This window comes from Pseudorasbora parva, chromosome 3 (assembly GCF_024679245.1).
Source record: "Pseudorasbora parva isolate DD20220531a chromosome 3, ASM2467924v1, whole genome shotgun sequence".
In the NCBI taxonomy this organism is placed as follows: Eukaryota; Metazoa; Chordata; class Actinopteri; order Cypriniformes; family Gobionidae; genus Pseudorasbora; species Pseudorasbora parva.
In genome coordinates, this window is record NC_090174.1 from 27,682,374 (window position 1) to 27,708,141 (window position 25,768).

At 44.6% G+C, this 25,768-nt stretch overlaps 1 protein-coding gene across 3 annotated transcripts in view; it reads right to left on the minus strand.

Moving 5' to 3' along the window:
• Positions 1-25,768, minus strand: part of adamts3 (ADAM metallopeptidase with thrombospondin type 1 motif, 3) — a 190,500-nt gene that overhangs the window by 91,904 nt on the left and 72,828 nt on the right. For all 3 annotated transcript variants that reach the window (XM_067438269.1, XM_067438268.1, XM_067438270.1), the window contains 3 exons: positions 24,470-24,657; positions 9,740-9,823; positions 737-893 (listed from right to left, as the gene is read on the minus strand). In XM_067438269.1, the coding sequence (XP_067294370.1) occupies positions 737-893; positions 9,740-9,823; positions 24,470-24,657 (429 nt within the window). The remainder of the gene's footprint in view (positions 1-736; positions 894-9,739; positions 9,824-24,469; positions 24,658-25,768) is intronic.

Here is a 25,768-nt window from a genome sequence, read left to right on the forward strand (position 1 = left end):
AGTGGCATGATAAGGGAAATGTGAGAGTCGCAGTGACAGCATAAACACTTCATGCTGAGATCAGTGCTCTTCTCAAGAAAAGCTTGAGTTTTCCTGTCAGGTTGAATAGACGTTAAATGTGCACTGTGTGAACTTTGTTAGTGCTGAAGGAGATATGCTCTGAGAGGACTGCTGCTTCAGCGGCTGCCTCATGCCTTAGACAACAAAACCCTTTTTCTTATCTGCTTATGTAAGTGCACTTTCATGTCTCTCTTCTATCCTTTTTGGCGTGAACCTCTTTACACATCCACAATCTGTCTGAAGAGAAGCTTGTTCACCGAGCAGCATTCTGTCAGACATTTCTTACAGCACTGATGAGGTGCTGACAGAAACCCGTGGGGAAGGCAAGGGAGTATTAGTGAGAGATACAGAGACACAAAGACACACACACAGAGAGAGAGAGAGAGAGAGAGAGAGAGAGAGAGAGAGAGAGAGAGAGAGAGAGAGAGAGAGAGAGAGAGAGAGAGAGAGAGAGAGAGAGAGAGAGAGAGAGAGAGAGAGAGAGAGAGGGAGAGAGAGAGAGAGAGAGAGAGAGAGAGAGAGAGAGAGAGAGAGAGAGAGAGAGAGAGAGAGACTGACCTTTTTCACAACATGAAAATATTTAAGATGTACAATTATGTGTGTGAAACATGTTATACATGACATGGCAGGAAGTGTTTGAAAGTCTGAGGCATATTAAAGACCAAAAAGGTCAAACCTTGCATGCCGGTGGGGCCAAAGCCTTGCCGGGTCAGGAAGATGGCGTGATCGTGATGCTCTGAGTGCTCTGGGTCCTCTTTCTGCTGGACGAATGCCCAGCGGCACACGTTCTCCAGGCTTCGTGAAGGGTTGCCACGCTCAATGAGACTGATGGACTGAGAAAAAGATTAGAGACTCATTAAGGGACACTTTCAGCATTCATTAATCTATAAAACACCTTAAACGACTCCCAGAGTTCACAGTGGGTCTGTTTAATTAACATATTTAAGATAATCAAAAGTCAAGAGAGTCGTCAAGATCTGTTGTTCTGTAGTTTTAATTTGCAAACTACAGAACAATAAAATAAAATTATTATTATTATTTGTTGCTGCTTTTTCCTAATATATATTTAGTTAATAATCAAATAAACATGTATTTGGCAAAGAACATACCATGTTGCAATAATTTGTGCATTACAAAAAAATAAAAATAAAGGACCTCTGTGTTTTATTTCTGTTTGATGTCAAAGCAACATTTGTCATTTTCATTTGGTTCCCTTTCGAAAGGGAACTCGTGCTGTGTCAGCTGACGCTACGGGGGGAAGCCTCCAGCGTGACCGGTGTCTGAACTACTATCAAATCACGTCAATCCTATTGACTGGCGACAGCCTATGATGTAATCACGGTGCGACCATAAAGTATATAAGGATCGAATGGTCCCACTCACGCCGAGGCTGAGCTCGGACGCACATCATGATTGCCTCGGATGTGGTTTGCCGATCGTCACAAGGTTCCCACAAGGTTCCCTCTGGTGATCTGGCGGCTGACGAGATCTATTAGAAATGCTCTTAGGGATGGCTGGGAAGAAGATAAACTAGTTAGCAGCCATCCTGAATTTGTATGCGGAGCCGATGAATGTTATGTATGCGCTCCAAGCTGCGGCTGCCATGTGGGCGCGTTAGAGGAGAGATCACTCGTATTAGACTTACGATTGATTTCTCACCGCCATAAAATCATCGGCTCAGTTGAGCTTTCCATTCCTTTCTTGTCTCCTTACTGAGATCGGGAGGGCATGGAAGAACCCATATCCAGTTTGTACACTGACATCAGTGGGTATGAATGCTGATGTTTGGAGGATGAGTGGATTTGGGTAGGTGTTCTCGCCACGGGTTGTCGCTAAGAGTAATCTCCGGGCCAGGTAGGCGGGAACACCGAGAGCTCCAACCCTGCCATCTGAGATTTTTTAACGATAAGTTTATTAGATCGCAGGGCACACACGGCAGCGGGTCAGCCTGGTGCTACTTTATACACAATGTCGGTGTTAAAAGTATACTGGGAGGGTCTGCTGAGGGATCTCAATCAGGGCAATAAATAAATAAATAAATAAATAAATAAATAAATAAATAAATAAATAAAAAAACCTGATGCAGGGCGGCGGACACGCCCCACACCAGCGATAGCAGGGCCCGAGGGCCAGCATCGAGAAAGCCTGTGCGGTGGTGTCTGCGGACCCACACGCCGCTGAGATCCCGGTCCCAGGCAGGCGGGAGGCGTCACGGTCATAGACCAGTGACGGGGCCTGAGGGCCAACATCGCCTCTCGTGCGCCCCGTGGTTGAGGGCGGGGCGCAAAGAGGCGGACTCCCAGAGAAGAGGAAAGGTTTATCACAACGCGGTTGGCGTGGATGATATGGTCTTCCTCTTGTGGGTGAGTTAAGAATTACAACTGACTTTTTCTCCTCTTCTTCAGCATCTTCCCAGGCGCTTCTTGCAATCGGCCTGTGGTGGGGCCGTGAAGTGATGATACTCTAGGTCCCGCCTGGCAGGTATGTGAGAAGCGCCCCCCCCTCAGGTTTGGTGCGCCGAAGCATGCATGTTACATGAAAGCGATGAGGCACTGGAGGAGAGCGGGTGAGTCCCCTTTATAGGGCAAACATTCTTTCTTTCCCGTACGTTTGGACTCTATGCTTCCCTGAGGGGTTTTGTGGGATGATGGATGTGGGAAACAAGTTTCTACAGAGAAGATTGGGCCTGTAGTTCCCCGGTGGGGTGGGTAGAACTATGTTTGTGATAAACACTGTGTGTTTATGTTAGGCTGTATGTTTTGCTAGTGCAGCACTGTGGTCTGTGGTAGGCAGTTTCTCATCTGGATATGTGTATATGAGCAGTTGAGGCCACCGCGCATGCCCGCGGGCATATAGCGTCGATATAGACTTATGTGCATTCTCCTAGTCGAACTGTTAGGCCCATAGCCACCCCTGGGTAGCATTAGCACCTCTGCTAGTGAAATATCTAGATGAGTGTATGAGGTCAGGCTAGCGCATGAACTGCAGTAAGGTCTGTCCCAGCCCTTTTTAGGGCCTTGGTTTTTGGGTTTTATCAGATCGATGCTGGCTGGCCCTCACGAGGGCACTGCAAAAAGTTGGCCTAGGCTGCTGGTGGGATGGCAGTGGCATCTTGCGTGGCAAGGTGCTCTGGTAAGTTGCCCTGGGCTCCTGTCAGTACATCTGCAGGAGCTTATATCCCTACCCGGCCTCCCCTCGGTTCAGGGTCGTCCGGCCAATGCCCACCCCCCTTTCTCTGCGTTTGGGGGCTGTATTTAAGCAGAATGGTGTGTAGCAGAATGGATTGCGACTTTGCCAGTGGTCGTGGGACGGGGTAGGCATCTCTTCGCTTGTGCGCAGTTAGACTAGCTTTGCTAACCCGCCGCCCAGAGCTTATTGTAGCCGCCACTTCTGGGCGGCCCCTGGCCTTATCCTGGGAGGGATGGCCGGTTGGTAGTATGTGTTGAATGCTTAACTTCTTGCTCTGTGTCTTCTGCTCCACCTTTCTAGGGCTCGGGTTTAGCTGTACTTCACAACCATCTGCTTAGCATGGGTTGGTAGGATGCTCCCCTGGAGCTGAAACACTGCCATGGCTGACGCCCTTGCACGGACGGTGGGCCGCTGGATGAACAGATGGCCGCCCTGGAGGCAGGTGGCGTAAGTTGTACTCCTCTCGCTTTAGAGGGTTCAAGGCGTTTTTGCTGAGTGCACTGCTGTTGGCAATGTGTTTTTAGGTCCACGCTGGTAGGCGCTGCCTGGGAAATTGCGCCGTCGCACAGAGGGCCCTACAGGCCGCTGGGACGGACCGACTTTAGAAGGCCAGTTGGCGGGGAGACGCCAGCCGAGGCAGTCCGGGCAGTTAACTCCAGGACAGGTGGTGGGCCTAAGTAGGCCTCCCTGTGAGTGAGTTCCGACGTTTTGGCCCATTATGAGTCCCCGGGTGGTTACTGGATGTCCAGTTCTTCGTCAGCCAGCAGACAAGCCACTGTCAGCCCGACTTGGAGCGGCCAGCATTCATCCAACCTGCCAGCGAGCATTCATCGCTGGCATGGCTACAAGCCCAGTTAGTCATTTAGTTACTAGGCCTCTCTGAGGGCCTGCTGGGGTGCAGCAGGCCTTGCCGGGCTTCCCTTGAGGGGGTATTCCCGGGCTTCAGGTGTTGGGAGGCAGGTAGTAGGCCGCACCAGGCCTCTCTGAGGGCCTGCTGTGGTAGCAGTAGGCCTCGTCTGGCTTCCCCCAAGGGGGTGGTTCTGGGCTTCAGTCACTGGATGACAGGTAGTAGGCCTCATTAGGCCTCCCTGAGGGCCTGCTGGGGTAAAGCAGGCCTCATCTGGCAGGCCTCCCTGGAGGCGGGCTTCTGGACCAGCACGCTCCGGCAGCAGTCCCCAAGGGTCTGCCGGAGGTGATCAGGCCTCTTCTGGCCTCCTCCGAGGGGATGTGCTTGGGCACCATTCACTGGACGGCTAGCACAAGCTGCTAGCAGGCAGTTCTATATGACAGTGAGCATGGTTGCTAGCCAAGGCAGCTAACATGTTCTGCTATCACTGCATGAAAAGTGGGATTTTCGTCAGTAAGCGGCACTGTAGATTGTCGTGGAAGATCAGGTTTACGGCTGTACACGGCAGTTTGCAGGCGACACCGAAAACTGCCGTGAATTGTCAGAAATTGACGTGGGCCTTGCTTGGCAGTTGTCCCCCCCAAGACCCCGCTTCCCTTAACTCCAGGGGAGGCTTTAACATGTAAATGAACATGCTGTGAGCTATACAAATGCAAATCAGGGTAGCAGGAGTTTTAACCCATGTGACATTTTTCTAAAAGGTATTAACTTCCTTCTAAAAAAATCTCTTAGATAGATCAGGCTCAGTATAGCCTAATTGTAAAATCTTAAACTTAAGCTTGAATTTATATATTTGATGAAAGTATTCTAGATTATTTATTGTGTGTTTTTTGCAGTCAGTCCCCGTGAATTCAGTGCGACTCGCAATTTTGACCAAACACCACAACTTTTACCAATCATTGCGGTCTCCTGCTAATAAGCGGCGTCATACATCAGCAAACTTTATATATCATATATCATTGCCTGTCAAAATTAACGTGTTAATGCAAATTAATTTTAAGGGCTACATATATATATATATATACACATATTATACATTGACATTAACTTTTTTGCTCACCGGCCACCATGGCTAGTGGTTTTCCAAAGTTACTAGCCACTCAGCATTTTCACTGGCCACAATTTTGCTGTTTGGAAATTACATTGTATATGTTTAAAGTTGACTTTGGCATATATAAATTACTTGATTTTGAATCATTTTACTTTATTTAGAAGATTTAAAACCCTTTCAAACTTTCAAATGCAGAATGACCCCCCAAATCTTGTATATCAGCTGGGATGTGCAGGTGGGCAAGGGGTGGGCAATATAATAGATTATAATAGAATATAATAGGCTAATATGAGAAAGGTAATATGACAGGCTTTGAGTTATTTTAGTTAGGATATATATATATATATATATATATATATATATATATATATATATATATATATATATATATATATATATATATATATATATGTAGTGCCCTTAAAATTATCTTTTAAAAAATACCCTAAGCAAATTACAAAAACAATAGTTATTAAAAATAAAATAAAAATTCCGATACTAATACGACACAATGTAATTTATTGAATGTAATTGTCATTGGATACGACTTTCATCGAAAAGAATGTAACAAAATGTGGGCGTGGTCTGTGTTGTGAAATGAAACCACATTAAAAATTCCCTTAAACTGCGTTTGAAACATACAGCAAAGCAGCGACAGAGGAAAACACAGAGCCTGATATTATGCAAACATTTACCAATAATGTGGAAAGCGTTTTAAATCTGTTCAGTGGAAAATCCGCTGTGACGAATCTGTCCTCGTCTAACATCTGCTGTAAATCCAGGTAAAACTAGCTGCGTGCACGCGCCCGTCCCCAGATAACATGATCCCCAGTTGATCCGTAACACCGGCGGGAAGAAACAGCTGAATGCAATCAGTGGGCTATCTCGTCAGCTTGCTCAGTTTGCTGCCGATTTTAACGAGCAGTTCACTTTAGTAATCTCCAGGTTGCTGTCCATAGATGATAGGTTGCTTGCTTTGGAGTCGAAAAACTGTGTGGAAGATACTAACTTTAAGAAGAGAAGACGAGTGCCTAAGAGAAGACCAGTCCTAAGATTGCGGTAAGACTGTTATCTAAGCTAAAGTAACCTAAAGCAAAGCTTTTTAAGTAGCACAAGCTGAAATTAGCCTTGTAAAAGAACAAATGTAAGTTGCTTTATAAAAGTGTTTTCTTTTTCTGGTCATTTTACAGGAAGCAGTACGCCGTCTTCACAACTTCGTCATAACACTCATTTAATTGTTTTCCAGCTGCATGTAAGACATAGAGACAGTACGCAGGAGGTACAAACATCCAGTTCTTGCATCGCAAGCAGAAGCTGTGAAGAGTTCAGCTTAGAGTCGATTGAGAAGAGGGTAAGATTTATTAGATTAGATCCGTTTTTGGTCAGTGTGACTATTTTTCAGGTGCATTTTACGCAGTACATCGCGCAATACTGATTGTCTTTATTGTTTGTTTTTACAGCTGCTACAAGCAAGAAAGAGTGTGTTAGCTGAGGATGAGCTGGGCCTTTGGAAGTGCGCTACCATAGACCTGATGTCTGATGAGGAAGACGGTATCGTTCGCGCGGTGTCTGGATGGACTGTTCGACCAGCCAGGAGCTCGCCGAGCTCTGTGCCACGCTGCAATCGAGATTAGAGGCGATTCCAAAGAACAGGGCAACGCACGACAGACGTCTGAAAAATGGACTTAAAACAGACAGAATGGCGCTAGTTACCTACAGCTCTGAAGCGGAAAACAGAGACTTCATGGTGCTGTAGGATTTTGGGCTTCTCGTGAGCTTCCTATTGTTGTGTGGGCAGATCTCAAACGTTTTGCATTTGGTTGTGTGTTTGTTCTAATAAAGCTCTTTCTTTGAATAAACTGCACGTCCCTGGCATATTTTCCTTTCCTCAATAAATGAATGTCCTTGATGGTTATAATAGCGTAATCCATAGGATAACAATGACATGAATATAAAACATAATAGCATATCACATGAATATGAATATATACAATTAAAAAATAATATGCAAATCATAATTTTATATATATATTTGTGTAAAATTATTATAATTTGCGGGTTTAAATTTATTAATTTATTACCCAGGTTGACCAATAGTAACAGATCTGCCAACCAATCACGAGTGATATTTCTTGTTTCAATGTAGTAGTTTCAACCAATACTGAATGAGGAAATTCAAGCCATTCCGGCAAGGCGCCGCCCAGAGCTGCTATTCATATGCTAATTAGAGCCATTAGCGCCGGCGCCAGCATGCCTCCGCAAGCTCCACATACGTCATGGTTCGTTTCCGTCAATATGTGGCACAGACGAACGCGACGTTCACAGGCTGTAAACTGACGTTAATTGTCGAAAATCAGGGAGATTTCCGGCCGTTTACGGGGACGAAAATCCCACTTTTCATGCAGTGTATCAGGTGGCAGGCCTCACCAGGCCTTCCTGAGGTCGTTCCCCGGCCCTGCAGGGTTTCCCGGTGGGATTTGCCATTGGATAAGCACCGTCTGTCACCGGGCCTCTAACAGGGAGCTGCCATTCGGCAATAGGCCTCTCCAGGCCTCCCTAAAGACTCGACTGTACGTGAGGCATCAAACAGGCCTTCTTGGAGGCGAGCTCCGGGAACACAGTAACTTCCAACAGTTTGCACGTCTGGCTATCAGGTAGCAGGCCTCTCCAGGCCTTCCTGAGAGTGAGCCTCCGAGCTCGGACGCTCGGTTAGCCAGTGTAATGTGCTGTCAGGTGGTAGGCCCCTCTGGGCCTCCCTGGGAAGGGATTCCCGGATCCGGTCTCAGTGACAAGCTAGCCATTAGCAGGCCTTGCTGCCAGGTAGTAGGCCTCGCCAGGCCTTCCTGAGGGCGAACTCCACTGTTTGGACACTCGCACAGCCAGCATGGGTGGCTTCTGGTGTTGATGGCCTCATGGGCCTCCCTGAGGGGACCAGTAAAGCCACCTCCCTGTGGCCTTTAACAGCTAGCCTCAACGGTGCCAGGTAGAGGCTCCTTCAGGCCTCCCTGGGGGGAACGAGTCCCTTGGACGTGAACACATAACTGGCTTTATGCTGACAGCTAGTGGTTGCCCGCTGTTGGATCCCGGCCTTAGCCGGCAATACCCGAGAGCGGGCTCATGCCCAAGCACGAAGAGATGCCGTTTCTGCTGCACGGTCCCTTCAGGACAGGGACCTGCCAGCTTACAGCATGGTTTACCTACCAGGCAGGATTAAGAGCTCCCCTCACTGAGGGTTGTCTGCGAGATTACGGCCGCCTGAGCCTGATCAGGCGGTCAGGCCCTACTCGGGGCCTCCCGGTTAGATCAGCCCGTAGGCCTGTCCGGCCTCCTGAGCACCCCTGTAATATATGTGTTCAGTAGATCCTAGGATCGAGCAGAAGAGACTCTCCTCGCTGGCAAGGGTTAGAAAGCACTATGCTGAGTACTGCTCTCCAGGATTCCCGTCTCCCAGTTCCGGTTTGAGGAAGACAATGCCAGTTTGCAATCCCTCAGTCTGGATGTTCATGAGTAAGCAAAAGTCCGGAGGCTCTGTTTCTAAACAGACAGGGTTGGTCAAGCCGGGGTGTCCCACATAAGTGATGCTAGGTCAGGCCTCCCTGGTGGCATTCGGTGAAGGTTTTCCCGAATAGTGGCCGGCTGGGGGCGCTGTCGGGCCCCCTAGCCACATTCCCTTAAAGGGACCCCTTCTGTTGAAGTAGTTGGTCCCAGGCCTTTGAGCAGCCGAGCGTAAGAGACCTCAGATTAAACACTTAATAAGATCCTCTCTTAGGCATATAGCTTGGGCTATGACTGTAGGGAATGCTGTCACTGACAGCCTAGTGTGACCAGAGAGGGAGTGGTTCAGAGTTTTCTTTCGGACTGTTGTCCAGGCAGTTGTCACTGCTAGTAAGGGGCATGCACTCCCCTCAGCATGGCGGCGTGGGTAGCATGGCGACGTGGGTATATCGTTCCCCGTAGCGTCAGCGGACGCAGCGCGAGTTCACTTTCGAAAGGGAACATCTTAGGTTACGACTGTAACCTTTGTTCCCTGAGAACAGGGAACGAGACGCTGCGTCAGGTTGCCATGCTTCAAGGCCTACCTGCCAAACAGTCCCTTCAGACGAAGAAGCTAGTGTCATGTTTGCAAGGTGCCCTTATATACTTCCTGGTCGCACCTTGATGACATCATAGGCTGTCGCCGGTCAATAGGATTGCTTTGATTTGATAGTAGTTCAGACACTGGTCACGCTGGAGGCATTCCCCCCGTAGTGTCAGCTGACGCAGCGTCTCGTTCCCTGTTCTCAGGGAACAAAGGTTACAGTCGTAACCTGAGACGTTTGACTTAAAATACTAACTTTATAATTAAAACAGAAATACAAAAAAAAAAAAAAAAAACGAATTCAGTCCATTATTGTGTTAATATAGAGTCAGAGAGAGTGGAAAATGGAAAATGAAAATAAATGAAAATAAAAATAAAGATATCAAAGATTATATCTTATGTAAGAAATATGACCCAGTATGGTTTATAAAGGAGATATTTATCGATAATTTACCTTAGCATATCCAAGCATTATCATCCTCACAAGCACAACATTAATGTGCACTCCCAGTGATTCATCGTGGTAGATCTCATTCACCTGTAAATACATGATGAAAAATACATTAGTGTTTCCTTAAATTCAACATAATAAAACAACAAAACAATGATCATGAAACCAAAAAAAGGGGGGGAAAGGGATATCCGGCAAGGATATCAGTTGCATCATCCTCCACCTAGTCATCTATTACAGCTACTGATTTTATCAACTCCAGGAACTGCGAAAACAAACAATGCTGCTACATCCCATTTCTGAAAGCTCACCATGACTGACAACAAGCAAGAGAGAGCAAAGATTTTTCGACAACAGAATCGAGATAAAGAGAGTGGGGGGAAATGGTATCTCAGACCTGTAAGAGTGGCTCTCTGAGGCATAGAAGGCATTTTTAGATAGGCCTTGGGTCTACGGTTGGCATGGAAAAGCCTATGAAAGGTTGGTAAATGAAAAGGGCCCAGTGTTATGCTGGCCATATAGAGGCCTTTTTTTAAAGGTTCAGATGTTTTCTTTTCTCCACCTAGCTAAGATGTAGCTGTGTGGGGAGCCGCGTTTTAGAGGCACATTTTTGCTGTTTGAATGCAGGGTGTAATACTGTACCGAATGACTCCATCCAAATGGTACAAATGTTTAATCGAAACTTCTGGAGGTATTTTCAAAAACTGGCCACACTTAGCAGCAAATATCACCAAAAGTGTTCACACACCCATTACATATGCTATATGCTTTTGAATATGTAAATGTAATGCCTCACACATTTCCACCCTTATGGTCTATGTTCTGTCATATAGTAACACTTTACAGTAAATTCTCATTGAATTTGTGTGTCATTGAAGAAAAATGTCCATGTTCTTCTTAGTCAGATACAGGGGAATTTCTAGCATTTTAGAGGGCTTAGGCCCCAGAGAGGGTAGGAAAATAAATTCACACTTTAGTTTAGGGTTCAAATTGCGCTATTAACTAGTAGCTTACTAACATGCATGCCCATAGAAAATTGGCTGTTAATTATTACATATAAAGCTAATATTAATACCTTATTGCATGGCCATATTGTAGCCTACATGCATTAATCGTACCCAGTAATGTAGTTCCCTTATCGAGGGAACTCGTATTGCGTCGGAACGCTGCGAGAACGCTTCTGCGGGACTGTGTCATGAAGCACTTGTGAAATCAGGCCGATGGCGTGACGGGACATCATAGGTGGGTGACGTCATTGAACAGGAAACCATAAAGCACCCCTGACCCAAACCATGTTAGCTTCTGATGTCTTCAGCAAGCGCTCTGTATGAAAAAAACTCTGTCTATGTATTGTTGTTTGTCCCAAAAAAAAAAAAAAAAAAAAAAAAAAAAAAGCATAAGAATGCATATAGACAGGAGATATAATGGCAAGAAGACAGCATTTTTGATTGTGTGTTCCTCCCTACCCTTGCTTCATTATGAGTGGGGATACTCCAAAAAAAAGAAAAAAGAAGAAACAAAAGAAAAAAATCTTGTGTTTGCAGAGGCAGTGTGTAGATCACGGGTCTGCAATATAGATGCTGTGACTCGATCTCGGATCTTGCGTTTGCCGAGTCACGGGGTTGAGTCTAGTGGCTCAGATCGCGCGTTTGCCAAGGCATCCCGTAGATTATAGGTCTGCATCTACAATAAGAATCTAATTGCTACAGATTGCGGCTCAGATCTCACATTTGCTAGGTGTAGATTATGGGTCCGCAATATATACATGGGGAATTCAGCAGATGGGAATTTCCCTTTCTCTCTCTTATGATCATGCAAACTAATTATGTGTTTGCAGACTATGTCTATGGTAGACCAAGTTTTGTAAATGTTTTCTGATGGATTAAATGTTAAATACTCATCTGAGTTGATGTCGGTATTAACACTATATTCAGTCTCTTCTTTAGCTGCATTTAATTTTGAGGAAGTAAATGATATATTCAATTCAGAAGTTTATCTGTATTCATACAATATACAGCCTCTCATCCAGACCGTTTTAACTTGTCTGGTTGATGTTCGGCTGCAGTTAATTCTGAGGATTTAAATGATAAATACTTTTCAGAAGATTATCTGTATTTATACATTATATTCAGCCTGTCATCCAGACCGTTTTTACTTGTCTGGTTGATATTTGGCTGCATTTGATTCTGAGGAATTAAATTATTATATGTATTAATACATTATATTCAGCCTCTCATCCAGACTGTTTTTACTTGTTTGGTTGATATTTGGCTGTATTTGATTCTGAGGAATTAAATGAAAAATACTTTTCTGAAGATAATCTGTATTAATAAATTATATTCAGCCTTTCATCCAGATCGTTTTTACTTGTCTGGTTGATATTCTGCTGCATTTGATTGTGAGGAATTAAATGATAAATACTTTCTAGAAGATAATCTGTATTAATACATTATATTTAGCCTTTCATCCAAACTGTTTTTATTAGTCTGGTTGATATTCGGCTGCATTTAATTCTGAGGAATTAAATTATAAATACTATCCACTATATGCAGCCTCTCATCCAGACTGTTTTTACTTGTCTGGTTGGTATTTGTTGCATTTAATTTTGAGGAATTAAATGATAAATACTATTTTCCTAGTGGTAGACTGTCAGGGCCATCATGGCCTTCTCTGCTGGCCCTGTCAAAATCATATTTCCAGAAAGAATGTTTTTATTTTTGGTGTATTTTTCATATGTCATCATCTAAACGCATCACAGCCCCGAGGACCAGCACTAGTAGAACAGCTTGCCTTCCATTGAAGCTGCTATTTTCCATTGGACCTGACTGACTTTGACTGACGTGGGTCATTAGCCAATCGAATTTTGATGTGTAGTAATAGAACGGCCCAGAGGCCCAGCGAAGTGTCGGCTACCCCCTGCTGATGTCATCAGCCGTCTGAACTTTTCGCGGGTTGTGAGAATTCTGTGTGAAATAAACTATGGCCGCTGCGGATGACAGGCTGCGTGCGAATGATCGATCCTGATGTCAAGCCGGTAATGTTAGCTAACAAGCGGTGTTTTTTCTGTTTCTTTGGATGTTCTGTTGGTCCGTATTTTTGTTTGTTTAAGAGTATTTGTGCCAGCTGATTTTGATTCTTTTCACCATTTGCCTAAACGGTGACAAGTGAGTGCAGTATCATCAATAAATAGTCAAATTGGCTTTTTGTCTCGCGTGTACTTTTTGCTTGCCCCCTTCCCAACGAACACTATGAAAGCAAAGTTTCGTAGTAGTATTTTGTACAGTGCATTATTGTATTTTGTATCTGTGTGTGTTTGTGTGTGGACACAAATGTGTATTATGACACAGGTATTACAAGGAGAGGGTGAAATATGAGGACATTGGCCATGTCCCCACTTTTCAAAATGCTTATAAATCATACAGGATGAGGGTTTTTTTAGAAAGTAAAAATGCAGAATGTTTCCTGTGATGGGTAGGTTTAGGGGAAGTGGCAGGGTAGGGGGATAGAAAATACGGTTTGCACGGTATAAAAACCATTGCGCCTATGGAATGTCCCCATATGTCACAAAACGTGTGTGTGTGTGTGTGTGTGTGTGTGTGTGTGTGTGTGTGTGTGTGTGTGTGTGTGTGTGTGTGTGTGTGTGTGTGTGTGTGTGTGTGTGTGTGTGTGTGTGTGTGTGTGTGTGTGTGTGTGTGTGTTGTTATGGCGACGGCGTGGGGCTTGTTGATCGTGTGTGTGTGTGTGTGTTGTTATGGCGACGGCGTGGGGCTTGTTGATCGCGTGTGTGTGTGTGTGTGTGTGTGTGTGTGTGTGTGTGTGTGTGTGTGTGTGTGTGTGTGTGTGTTGTTATGACGTGGGGCGTGTTGATTGTTAGTGAATGCCCTGACTGAAACCCCAAGGTACGCGACTGCTATTTACTATATGCAGCCTCTCATTCAGGACGCAGCGGTCCTCAGCGAGCACATATCTCCATGTCTGCCCGGAAATGTAGCGGCATGGGAAAGCTTGCACCCTCTGAGGAGGGCTCAAAGAGGGTCGGTTCGGTTGCTCCCTGCCGGTGTGCCGTTTCAGGACACCGAGCTGACCGGTCAACAAACACCAGCACCCAAGCATGCTCTGGTTTTGGAACAAGAAGTACAGACTCTTCTGCATCGAGGTACTGTTCTCGCTCACATGAAAGTGTCAAGGTTGAGGCTAAACGCCAAGAAAGTGTTTCATCTCCAATACAGAGTACCACATTTCTAGGTGTAGTTTGGGATTCAAAGACCATGAAGGCTCATCTAATGCCCGCTCAGGTAGAAGTGATTCTCATAGACATAAAAAAGGTAAAGCTAGGCCAGTCACTTACTGTGAAACAGTTTCAGAGACTGTTAGGTCTAGTCTCAGCAGCGTCCAACGTGATAACTTTTGGCCTCCTATACATAAGACCCTTGCAGTGGTGACTCAAGACCAAGGGTTTCTCCCCGAGGGGAATTCCTTTTTGTATGATCAAGGTCACACAGCGATGCCTTCGTGCCTTGGTTATGTGGAAGAAGCCTTGGTCTCTGTCCCAAGGACCGGTGTCGGAGGCTCATTGTCGTCACTTGATACTAACGATGGATGCATTTAAAGGTAGGCCAGTAAATTATAGATGTAATGTTATCAAGTTATGCCTTTCCCCTGGTGGTGCTGCTCCCAGGAGTTCTGGAGAGAGACACCGGGACGGGGTTCGTCTGCTACTAACAGCCCCATTCTGGTCGGATATACATCAGAACATAGTATCTCTCCTAGACAGCCCTCCAGGTGAGGTTCCTGTCAGGAGGGACCTTCTTTTCTAAGGGATGGGGTCAATATTTCACCCCCACCCAGAGTTATGGAAACTGTGGGCTTGGCTTCTGAGGGGCTCATAGATTCAGGTCCTTCCACTGAGGTGGTAGACACTATTCTTCACTTCAGAGCTCCATCTGTTTCAGAATCTAGACCAGGATAAATCTTCCCTGCTCAGTAAGGTCATTAGATGCTTACAGCCACAGTACTGCTCTGTGGTGTAGAACCAACCAGTTGTTTGTATGGTTTAAGTCCCCTAGTAAGGGGAAGCCTGCATCTAAGCAGACTTTGAGCAAATGGATATCTGAGGCTATTTTAGTGGCTTATGAGTCGGCTGGTCAACCTTCTTCATCAAGAATCTGAGCCCATTCAACTCGGAGTATGGTTATAACCTGGGTGTGGCTTCGACTCCTGGGTAACTAAAGGAATTTGAATATTGTGGGGGTTACATCTCCCCCATCCCCCATAAACTACGCCCCTGAGTCACGTGCAGTTGCGCTTAAGAAAACCACACATCACTGGAAGTGTCAAACGTCAATTATTAACTAGAAATATTAACAGAGTAATAATCATGAATATTTTGAATGGGACTCAAGTGGACTCGGAAATAAGTCAGAGTCCTAACATGTTCAAGTACGAGTCAATTCCGAGTCCAAATGCGTCCATGACGAGACCGAGACCATTAAAATATGGTCTCGAGACCGAGTCCGAGTCTCGAGTACAAATCACTGAAACTGATCGTTGTATAGCACAACAGTCTGTTGGTAAATCACTGTGGACGCTATTCTATAAGCCTCGGCTTGGATGACATGGTGTTCTCAACACGTAGCAAAAAGATCCTTAGTCCAGGCATATGCTCTCTTTGGGTGGTGTTCTTGTTTATTATAAAGGTAGAAAAGGTATTTTACATAAAGATACTTCACCCAGTGCTAACTAATAAAGTGCTGTCAGTGGAGTGGGTGGGGTTCTTCGGTAAGAACCGTGTGTTCCCTGTATCCACACCTTCCCTAACTGATTGCCTCACCCAAAAAAAAAAAAAAACACACTGACCTAGTACAATATTCCCCCAAGTGGCTAAAATAAGTAAAGGTTAAATTATCTAAAAGGTGAATATAAATGTTCCTACGATCTTGTTTCTTATTTACAGTGAGAACCATGTCGGTGCGCTTTATTTCCATATAAATACTGGTTACATCTAGCTCAGCTTAAACAGACCATATAGTAGTTCAGTGTTTTCGTTCTGTGTCAATCCAGTAAATCTACCTGCGTTTTGTTAGCTACTGTGATATCTGGGTGCCTGTCTATTTCAGAACTATAGACTATAGTGTTTCGTCTCATCTTTCTGTGCTAGGGCACCCTTGGTTATGTTTATGAATCAAACAGAAATATGTATTTTCACTAAAGCTCACAACACCATATTCCAGTCATATTAAAGGTTGTATACACAAGGTTCACCTAGTTATTCGACTGCAGCACTAATATAATTCTGCACTTAATCTGACCCGGTCTACATAAATATATTCATTCAGTATAGTAACTGAAAACGCAGCATGGGAGTACAGTAAGCGGGCAGAGTGCACACCCCTTAAAAATGCACAGAAACCGGTAAAGGCTCCAGTTCAGCTAAACTCCCACACTCTAGCGGAAACTGTGATAGTCTAATCTGACTGCACAACACCATGAATCTTTTACATGTTCTACTCTTCGTGGTTAAATGTATTCACACTAAGCAAGCAGAATTTAGCCAACAAGCGCTGAACCACTTGTTCTTTATTTTGTGCATTTTGTGTTGCGTCTTCAATAGGACATTGATTTAAGTGCTCAACAGAGATGTCTGTGATTGGCTATGTTTAACACTGCAAAACGCATGATACATGTCTACCCTCAACAGTTTTCAGAGACTAAAGGTTCAGATCCACTTGACTGTACAACATTTCTGTCGCGCCGCACCCCACTTTATTCCTATGGGTGTCGTCAAGCGACCGAATGCCCACATAGCAATCTCCATTCTCTAATAATATAGTCTATTTTCTTTTCAAATATTTCAGGTACTTCATCCAAAGAATCTTCCAATGGGTGGGTATCTTTCGATTTATAAGTTCTTTTGGGGCTAGAGTCCGCTCCAGCCTTCATCTTCAGGCAGGAACTGCAAGCATCCTTACTCTCCGGATTCAGACTATGGACGGGGCCTATGCCAAATAAGTGTATCATTTCATATATGATATTCTTCTGGGTCTTTTGGGTAGAACCATGGTTACATACTGTCAGACACAGACGAGGACACAGATGGTTAGTGCTCAGTGATATTTATTAAATAGAGGTAACGGACACAGGATGAACTTAAAGGTAAATCTTGACACGTAGAGTGAATACACAATGACAACAGAATTTCCTGGGTGAAGACAGATGACGAAGACAAAGGATGACGATGATGAGAACGACGGGGAGATAGAGTTCGGGTAGTAGCGGGTAACAGGAGTGTTGTTCGGTGCAAGACCAGACAAAGACTGTCGGGATGAGGAGTGCTTTATGTGGGCCACTGGTGATGGTGCACAGATGACTAGATTTCTGGTGATTGGGAACAAGTGGGCGTGGCTGTGTCCGAAGGTGGTGGCTGTGAGGTTGTGACAGTACCCCCTCCTCCACAGGTGGCTCCTGATGGCTGGGATGAGCGGCGACGGGGTCTGCCACGGCCCAGAGGAGCGGGTCGTTCAGGGCGGTAGTGATGGAACTGTGTCAGAAGGTTGGGGTCCAGTATGTTGTTCCTGGAGATCCAGCACCGCTCCTCGGGACCATAGTCCTCCCAGTCTACCAGGTACTCCAGCCGAGACCCCGTCGTCGCGAGTCAAGGATAGCTCTCACCTGATAGACGTTGGTGTCCTCGTCGATGGTGGGAGGAGGAGGAGGTACGGTGCCATCACCAGGTTCTGTGGGGGAAGGAGACAAAGGGTCAGTGAAGGGCTTGAGGAGGGAGACATGAAATGAAGGTGCAATGCGGTAATGTGAGGGAAGGTGAAGACGGTAGGTGACATTGTTCAGCTGCCTGTCGATGGTAAACGGCCCAATATAACAGGGACTCAGCTTACGGCATGGCAGCCAGAGGCGGATGTCCCGTGTGGAGAGCCAAACCTTTTGGCCCGGCTGGTACTGTAGCGTGGGTTCTCATTTGACATCAGCTTGCTGTTTGTGCCTCCAGACTGCCTGCTGGAGTTAGCAGACGCACGATAGCAGACCCTCTCGCTCTGGTGGAACCAGTAATCTACTGCTGGGACCTCCAAGGGCTCAACTAACCAGGGGAAGAGCGGTGGTTGAAATCCGATGACACATTGAAATAGGGTGAGCCCTGTGGTGGACTGCTAGAGGGAGTCCTAGGCGTATTCTGCCCGGGGCAGATACTGGCTCCAGCCATCCTGGTTCTGGTGGCAGTAAATTCTCAGGAATCTCACGATTTCCTGGATCTTCCGTTCAGTTTGGCCATTGGTTTGAGGGTGGTAACCGGAAGACAGGCTGACGGATACTCCTAGGAGACGGAAGAAGGCAGATCATACCCGGGAGATGAATTGAGGTCCTCGATCGGATACGATGTCTTCCGGGAGCCCGACGTGCTGGAAGACTTGGGAGAAGAGTGCCTCCGCAGTTTCCAATGCGGTCGGTAGGCCTTTGAAGGGGAGATTTACAATATAATAATAATTTACAATAGAAACGGTCCACGACAACTAAGACACAGGTGAACCCTTGAGAGGGAGGAAGGTCCGTCATGAAGTCGACACCTAGGGGAAGTCCAGGGACGTTCGGGGATTGGACGCAGCACCAATTTACCTTCGGGTAGTCTCCTAGGAGTATCTGCAATGGCGCAGACTGAACATCCCTTTACATATCAGGAGATGTCCCGAGGCATGGTAGGCCACCAGTATTCCTGACGGAGGAGCGAGAGGGTTCTTCTCCTGCCTGGGTGTCCAGAGCCCGGTGACGAATGAGCTAAGTCCAAGAGAGGCAGGCGATGATGAGGCGGGACGTACAGACACCCCTCTGGACCTCCCAGCGGAGCAGGTTGTTGGGCATTCTCCTGTTGAATCTGTTGGTGGAGAGCCCACTGGATTGGGCTGACAACCATGGCTGGAGGGAGGATAGGTTCAAGATGTTCTGGTTCAGGGTCCGCTTGGTACAGGAGTGATAGGGCATCCGCCCGGTTATTCTGGTCCCCTGGACGATACGTCACCTTGAAGTTGAATTGAGTGAAGAAGAGGGCCCATCGGGCTTGATGATGATTAGGACGTTTGGCGTCTCGATGGTACTCTAGATTACGATGATCGGTGATTACCTCAAATGGATGCTCCACTCCCTCCAGCCAATGTCTCAACTCTGGCAAATTGAGTTTGATTGCAAGGAGTTCCCGGTTTCCAATGTCATAATTCTGCTCCGCCGGGGATAGCTTCTTGGAGAAGAAGGCACAAGGGTGGAGCCATGAGGATTTCCCCTGCCGCTGAGACAATACTGCTCCGACCCCGGGAGGAGGCATCCTCCTCCACGATGAACGGATGATGAGGGTCAGGGTGGACCAGGATCGTAGCGGACTGGAAGGCGGATGTAGATAGACGGATGAACCCTTGTTGGAGTGCTTTGTGCACATACTCCTCCATGGCCTTCTGTTCCGGGATGGACAGAGGATAGATGCGGCCCTTTGGTAGAGTTGCCCCAGGCAGGAGGTCAATGGCGCAGTCCCATGGCCGATGAGGAAGTTTGGTGGCCAATCGCTTACTGAAGACACCCTGGAACACCCGGTAAGCTGTAGGGATGGTCAAACTGATCTGGCTTTTAGGACTCTCTACCGAAGTGGATTGTAAAGGAAGTGATGGTTGCACTGACGAAGAAGATGTTTTTTACGGAGAGGACGATGAATACAACGATCAAAACAGTTCTCACCCCATCGCAGGATATCTCCGGTGGACATGTGGATATGCGGTTGGTTTAGAATTAACCAAGGGCATCCCAGGATGATGTCCGTAGTTGACTCCTCCAGCACCATGAACGTGATGGTCTCCTCATGCAGGTTTCCAACATGTAATGTAAGTGTGGGGGAGAAATTGTGGACAAGACCTCGGCCCAGTGGTTTTCCCTGAATGATGGTGATGCGAAAGTTGATTGGGCAACGTTGACGTTGAGAATTTAGGCTTTCGAGGGTTTGCTGACTGATGAAGTTCCCAGCCGACCCTGAGTCGATTAGAGCTTGTGCTAAAACAGAGGGGTGGGAAATACTAACAGATACTGTGGTCTTGGTAAGATTGGCAGTAAGAGGAGACAACTGGATGGTACTCACCACTGGCCGAGAAGGTCGCACAGTGCAGGTCGTGATGCCATGTCCATCTCCCCCACAATACAAACAGAGGTATTGCGCAATTCTGCGTTGACGTTTGCTTGTGTACAGATGGTGTGTGTCGATCTGCATGGGTTCAGGTGCTTGAGGTGCGACAGGTGGTTGGACAGGCAGAGGATCTACAGCGGGTGCGTGAATACCATAGGCAGACAGTCATTATGAAACACAGATGGTCTTCTGGATGAGGGCTTCCAACCCCATGGTGTCCTCATAGACAACGTAGACGATCAACTGCTTGATCTCATTGAGGAGGCCGTGGTGGAAGGCGGTGATGAAGGCCGATTCATTCCATCCAATCATGCAGGCCAGCGTTGCAAGACCAGACAAAGACTGTGGGGATGAGGAGTACTTTATGTGGGCCACTGGTGATGGTGCACAGGTGACTAGAATTCTGGTGATTGGGAACAAGTGGGCGTGGCTGTGTCCGAAGGTGGTGGCTGTGAGGCTGTGACATACGTAACCTGAGACGGTTTATAATCATTAAGATCCCACATGTTAGGGGGATCCAGGAGCATGCTCCCCAGAGAAAATTTTGATTTCTATGATCTACATATGTGCATTTTAAGATGTTCTGAAGGCCAGAAAAATTGATAACAATAGCTTGAAAACTATGTCACTGGGCAGTAGATTATTTGTCTCCTATCTCCACATGTCTCCTTTTCTTTGTTTTTATCTAGCCCTGTCTCTTCCCCTCATAATGCTGAGCTTTGACTGATATAGGCTAGTTTTTCAACATATGGTTTACATATTAACATACTGATATGTATATGTTTTATGAATAATTTTCTTAGACACGTTAATTTAGTGTTTATTAAAGTTTTAAGTTTATTAAATTAATTTCACAATATAAACACATTCATTACTAATCTTATGCCCAATAGTTTTTTATGATTTAGTTTTCTTATGCCCCGAGTTTTTTTAATTTACTGAAGGTTACAAATGGAATTATATGAAAGGTCCTGTTCTTTTCGCGATTCCATCTTTCAATCTTTAGTTAGTGTGTAATGTTGCTGTTAGAGCATAAATAATACCTGTAAAATTATAAAGCTCAAAGTTCAATGCCAAGCGAGATATTTTATTTAACAGAAGTTCCCTTTCAAAGCCTACAGCAAACTGCCAGTTTGGACTACACCCCTGCACTTCCTTCAGGAATGACGTCACTAGAACAGTTTGTTGACTAACCCTCCGCCCACAAGAACACGCAAAATAGGGGGCGTGGTCTTGTTGCTCTCCCACGTGGAGACGAGCGCGCATTCAGCGCTTGCATCTCCCCGTTATGGTAAGAGGCGGGACCTTTCCGTTCCGAGCTGCTGTCCAATCACAACACGGGAAGCGCTGGCCCAATCAGAACTCGTTACGTATTTCTGAAGGAGGGACTTCATAGAACAAGGAAATCATCAGGCCGTTTTTAGGACAGAGGAAACAGCGCTGTACAGATTAGTAAATTGTGTGAAAAATCCTTTTTTTTTACACATGAATCATGAACTCATGTTATTGCACACTGTAAACATAATCAAAGCTTCAAAAACACGCGAAGAACGGGGCCTTTAATTTTCAATATATACACATTCATTATCAATCTTATGCCTAATATGATGAAAGTGGCTTTTGTTAATATTCTTGTTCTTTAATTAGGCCTTCATTATGAATCACATAGGCATTATTTTCAACTCAAAGTTTATTAATTTGCCTGAATATTTCTGTATTTTGTTTAACCTTTCTGACTTAAAGCAACAGCTGTCAAACATGAATGTTTAGTTTAGCTGCTTACATTTCTCTCACTTGACGTCAAGTTGCGCTTCTAAAATTTGTGCTCAGGAGTTTCTGTATGATCAGATGCAACTTTTGACCTTAATGTTTTAGTGAAATGAACATTAACTAACATAAAAACAATGCTGTAGTATTGTTCATTGTAGTATTAGTAGTATTGTTCATTGCTCATTAATGTTAACATTAATGGAACCATATCACATAGTGTTCTACCTATATCAATAACGTATTGGTTACATATATAACCCTCGTTTCCTGAAGGAGGGAATGGAGATGCCACGTCGGATTACTGAAGAATAGGATTCCTATTTGTCGGTACTCCGACATGGTCTTGAGAGTGACAGACTGAATGGGAACATTTATATACAGCTCTGGACAAAATTAAGAAACCACTCCAAGTTCAGAAATCAATGAAAATTTTCCCCAGAGCTCTCTCTCTCTCTCTCTCTCTCTCTCTCTCTCTCTCTCTCTCTCTCTCTCTCTCTCTCTCTCTCTCTCTCTCTCTCTCTCTCATATATATATATATATATAGAATTTACTGTATAAACTCTTACAGTTCCTTGAAAAAAACTATCTTGCTAATACTGCAAACACTTTTCCCCCAGTTTCTTCGCTCCCTAAAAATGGCAGAGGCTGTCGAGTCTGCCACAAACATTACACTCAGAAGGGAAAAGGTGAGAAAAAACAATTATGTTGCAGAAATAAAAAGCACACTTTTATATGCATGTTTAGACAGCTTTTAAAAGGAGGGGAGGGGCACAGAAAGAAAACTTTGCCTCAGCAGATCTGTGTTGCTGTAGTGATTTGTTGTAGGGAGCAGCAAAGATTTACCCATGAAAAATTATTAAATTCTCAACTGGCATATGAACACAGATTGCCTAAACAGCTCTCTAAATCAGTAGAGGATTGTTAGTCCCTTACCAACTGCATCCCTCTCTTCACCCCAGCCGCCTCATGCAATTAAATAGAAGCTCGTTTTGATACAGAAAATTGTCCTCTTCAGGCAACAGGGCTTTAAATAAGCATGCAAGGTGAGTAACCACAGAAGTCTGCATGTGTGAAAGTTATAGCAATGTCACATTTTTATACAGAGCTTATTACATTGCTGGGAAAATCTTTCGTGAGGCTTTATTAAAAATTATAGTGTACATCTCATCAATGTTCTGGCGTACAGAGCAGCAGGGACATCTATTGGAGGAGGGACTTCTAAATTTCTCAAAAGCAGCTTTTTATATAATTGTATGAGTAAATAAGCTACTTTATTTCTCAGCCACATCCTCAAGTACACCATATGTGGTCTATGCCTTGGTGTGTGCCACATCGAAAAGGCAAAGAAAGAATACCTCCACAAAAGAAAGTACATCTTTATCAAGTACATGATTAAATTGACATTCATTCTTTTTCAAATTGTTCAAGTAAAACTATTAATAGTTTGCACTTGATCCTGTATCATTAGGCAAACAGTACAAGGGTAACATAAATACATTAGACATAAGGAGCTTACAGGCACCGTGTCTATAGTTGAAGCCCATAGTTCAAATGATAAAGCCTGATGACTGATGCTATTATCTCCACAGATTACACAGTGCATCTGTGGTCACGTTTCAAAACTCTCCTCACAGCAGGCGTCATTTAAATAATAAGGAATATGTCAATCTTGTAGAGATAATGGGGTCCTCTGTTTTAACAATGATATTCAATTTGTGTCTTGTGCTAGCCTAAAAATGTGCTTTTCCTCCAAAAAAGACATAGACATCCTGTCATAGACCGGAGGACCACATCTGGACAATGTCACCCCTCGTACGAGGTCAATCTCTTTACAGGTTAAGTTTAATAATATATTTGCGTATAAGTGGATGTTGACTGCCACATCCACATTCTGTAGTCCAGTAGAGAGGTATTTTGTCATCAGCAATCATCTTGAAATGAATTTGTAAAATAGTAAAAACACTTAAGCACCTGTGCCTTCCATTTACATATGTCAGAGGACTGGATCAGGAGGAGAGGGATAATAGGTTTTATGAGGGAGAAGATAACTGGTTGCTCAACAATAAAGATGCCCTGATGTTCAGGCGCCATGTGAGAGTTTTTTGGCCAGTTAAGGGGAATGGCAGTACATTTGGGCGATTTAAATCTGCATTTTAAAGGTCTCATATTGTCAAACCTGAAATTTCCTGGCTTTTTTCAAGATAACTCAGGTCTAGGGACTATGTAATTACCATACATGTTTAAAAACAGTCAATTAACAGTTTAATGCACACAGCCTGCATAAAGTAAAAAAACGAGCCATGATGTCACAACTACTCAACTACAACTAGTCACCGCCTTCAGTCATCACCCCGAGCACTGCCCACCGTCCCGCCTGCCTCATCGGATCATTGTCCCCACCCACTGGGGTTCAGCCGATGAGAGGCAAGTGGATTCATGCGATCAACTGACTTTCTGTCATCTATTCTATGCTCATCACTGCAACCTTTCATGTGATGGAAAAATATCTAAAAATAATCCTGTAATCAACACTTGTCACTTTTTGTTAATCTCGACAGCTGTGATAGTAAGAAATGTAGTGAAAGTATTTGTGAGGGTTTCACATGTAACACATATTTCAAAAGCAAAGATGTCAGCCAATCACAGCACTGGGCATTTATATATATATATATATATATATATATATATATATATATATATATATATATATATATATATATATATAATTAATTAATTAATTAATTAATTAATTAATTAATCCTGATGAGCCCTGCTTAGGATGATATGATACTCACAATGTTCATGAGGGTGAGGAGATAGTTCTGGACATGCTCTTTCCCATGGAAACGAACAACAGAATCATCTACTCCAAGCAGCACCTCAATATTGTAGTCATCGTCACCAGCGTGCCTCCGACTCCTGCCTGTCCTTTTGACTTGTTTTCCAATACTGTCCAGCACCCTTGGCACATCCAGTTCAGGCTCTGCAAGACAGAACAGTTAGTCTCAAAAAGCACTTTATCTTTATCATTTGACGAGAAGACCATATTAAACCTCTTAAGGGCCTCTTTGCATTACTACGAACTAGCGTCTTGCAAAGTTTTCTTTCTCTTCTTCACAGAGTGCAAGTGGATGCCAGCCAAAAACAACAGAAAGCAATCCTAACAAGACCTCTTCATAATCCAACATCAATCCAGGCTATAAACCAATGTCTTTTTTAAACGCTGATGCTAAAATAAATATTCCAAACATCTTGCTCTCTGGCTGGCTCTGGCCTACAGTGTGGGGATTGTGAGGAACATTCCTCGGCTCCTACATCCCGTCATGACACGCATTCTTGTGTGGCCTAGCTCCCAGAAGAGTAAACACGTCTCTGAGGTCCCACTTCAAAAAGCACAGGGCTTCCCCTCACGTGCAGACGGGCCGTGTGTCCCTCGCAGGTTCCCTGGTCCACAGTGTCTCCATGAACACCCACATTCTCCTTAGGGGCTGCTATTCACAAATGGCAAAGCGAGGAAAGCACACACATGGCAAACCTGCATAACCCACCGGCCCCAATTCTAAAAATTACTTATGATGGCAAATGAGACCAGATCAAGATCACTAGTGGAAATCTACAATGTCTAGACTACAAAACTGTGACTGCAGCTCAAACATGTTTTAAACCATGAAGTAGGCAAAAAAAAAAAAAAAAAAAAAAAAAAACATTTATCTAGGTTTTTCACGTGTAAGTGTGTGTGGGTCAGGATTTTACAGTATTTACTTTTTTATGCTATACATATGTTCATTCATGACTGTCATACATTTAATATTTGTTTGGTTATGATTAACTGTGAAATTAAAACAATTCTAAACTGTAATTTCCATAATTTATGATTTGACAATTATACAGTAGGGCTATGACACATCTTCTGAAAGAGTACTGAAACTCCTGACCAAAAACATGTAAATAAGAAGCAGAAACAAGCAATAGCCTATGTAAGCAGATGCATGTGTAAAATAATGTGATCATCAATATTAAACACCATGTAGATTAAAACTGCCTAATGTTACTGAATGTAATGTCGACCCAGACCGAGCTATAGGACTGTGAAG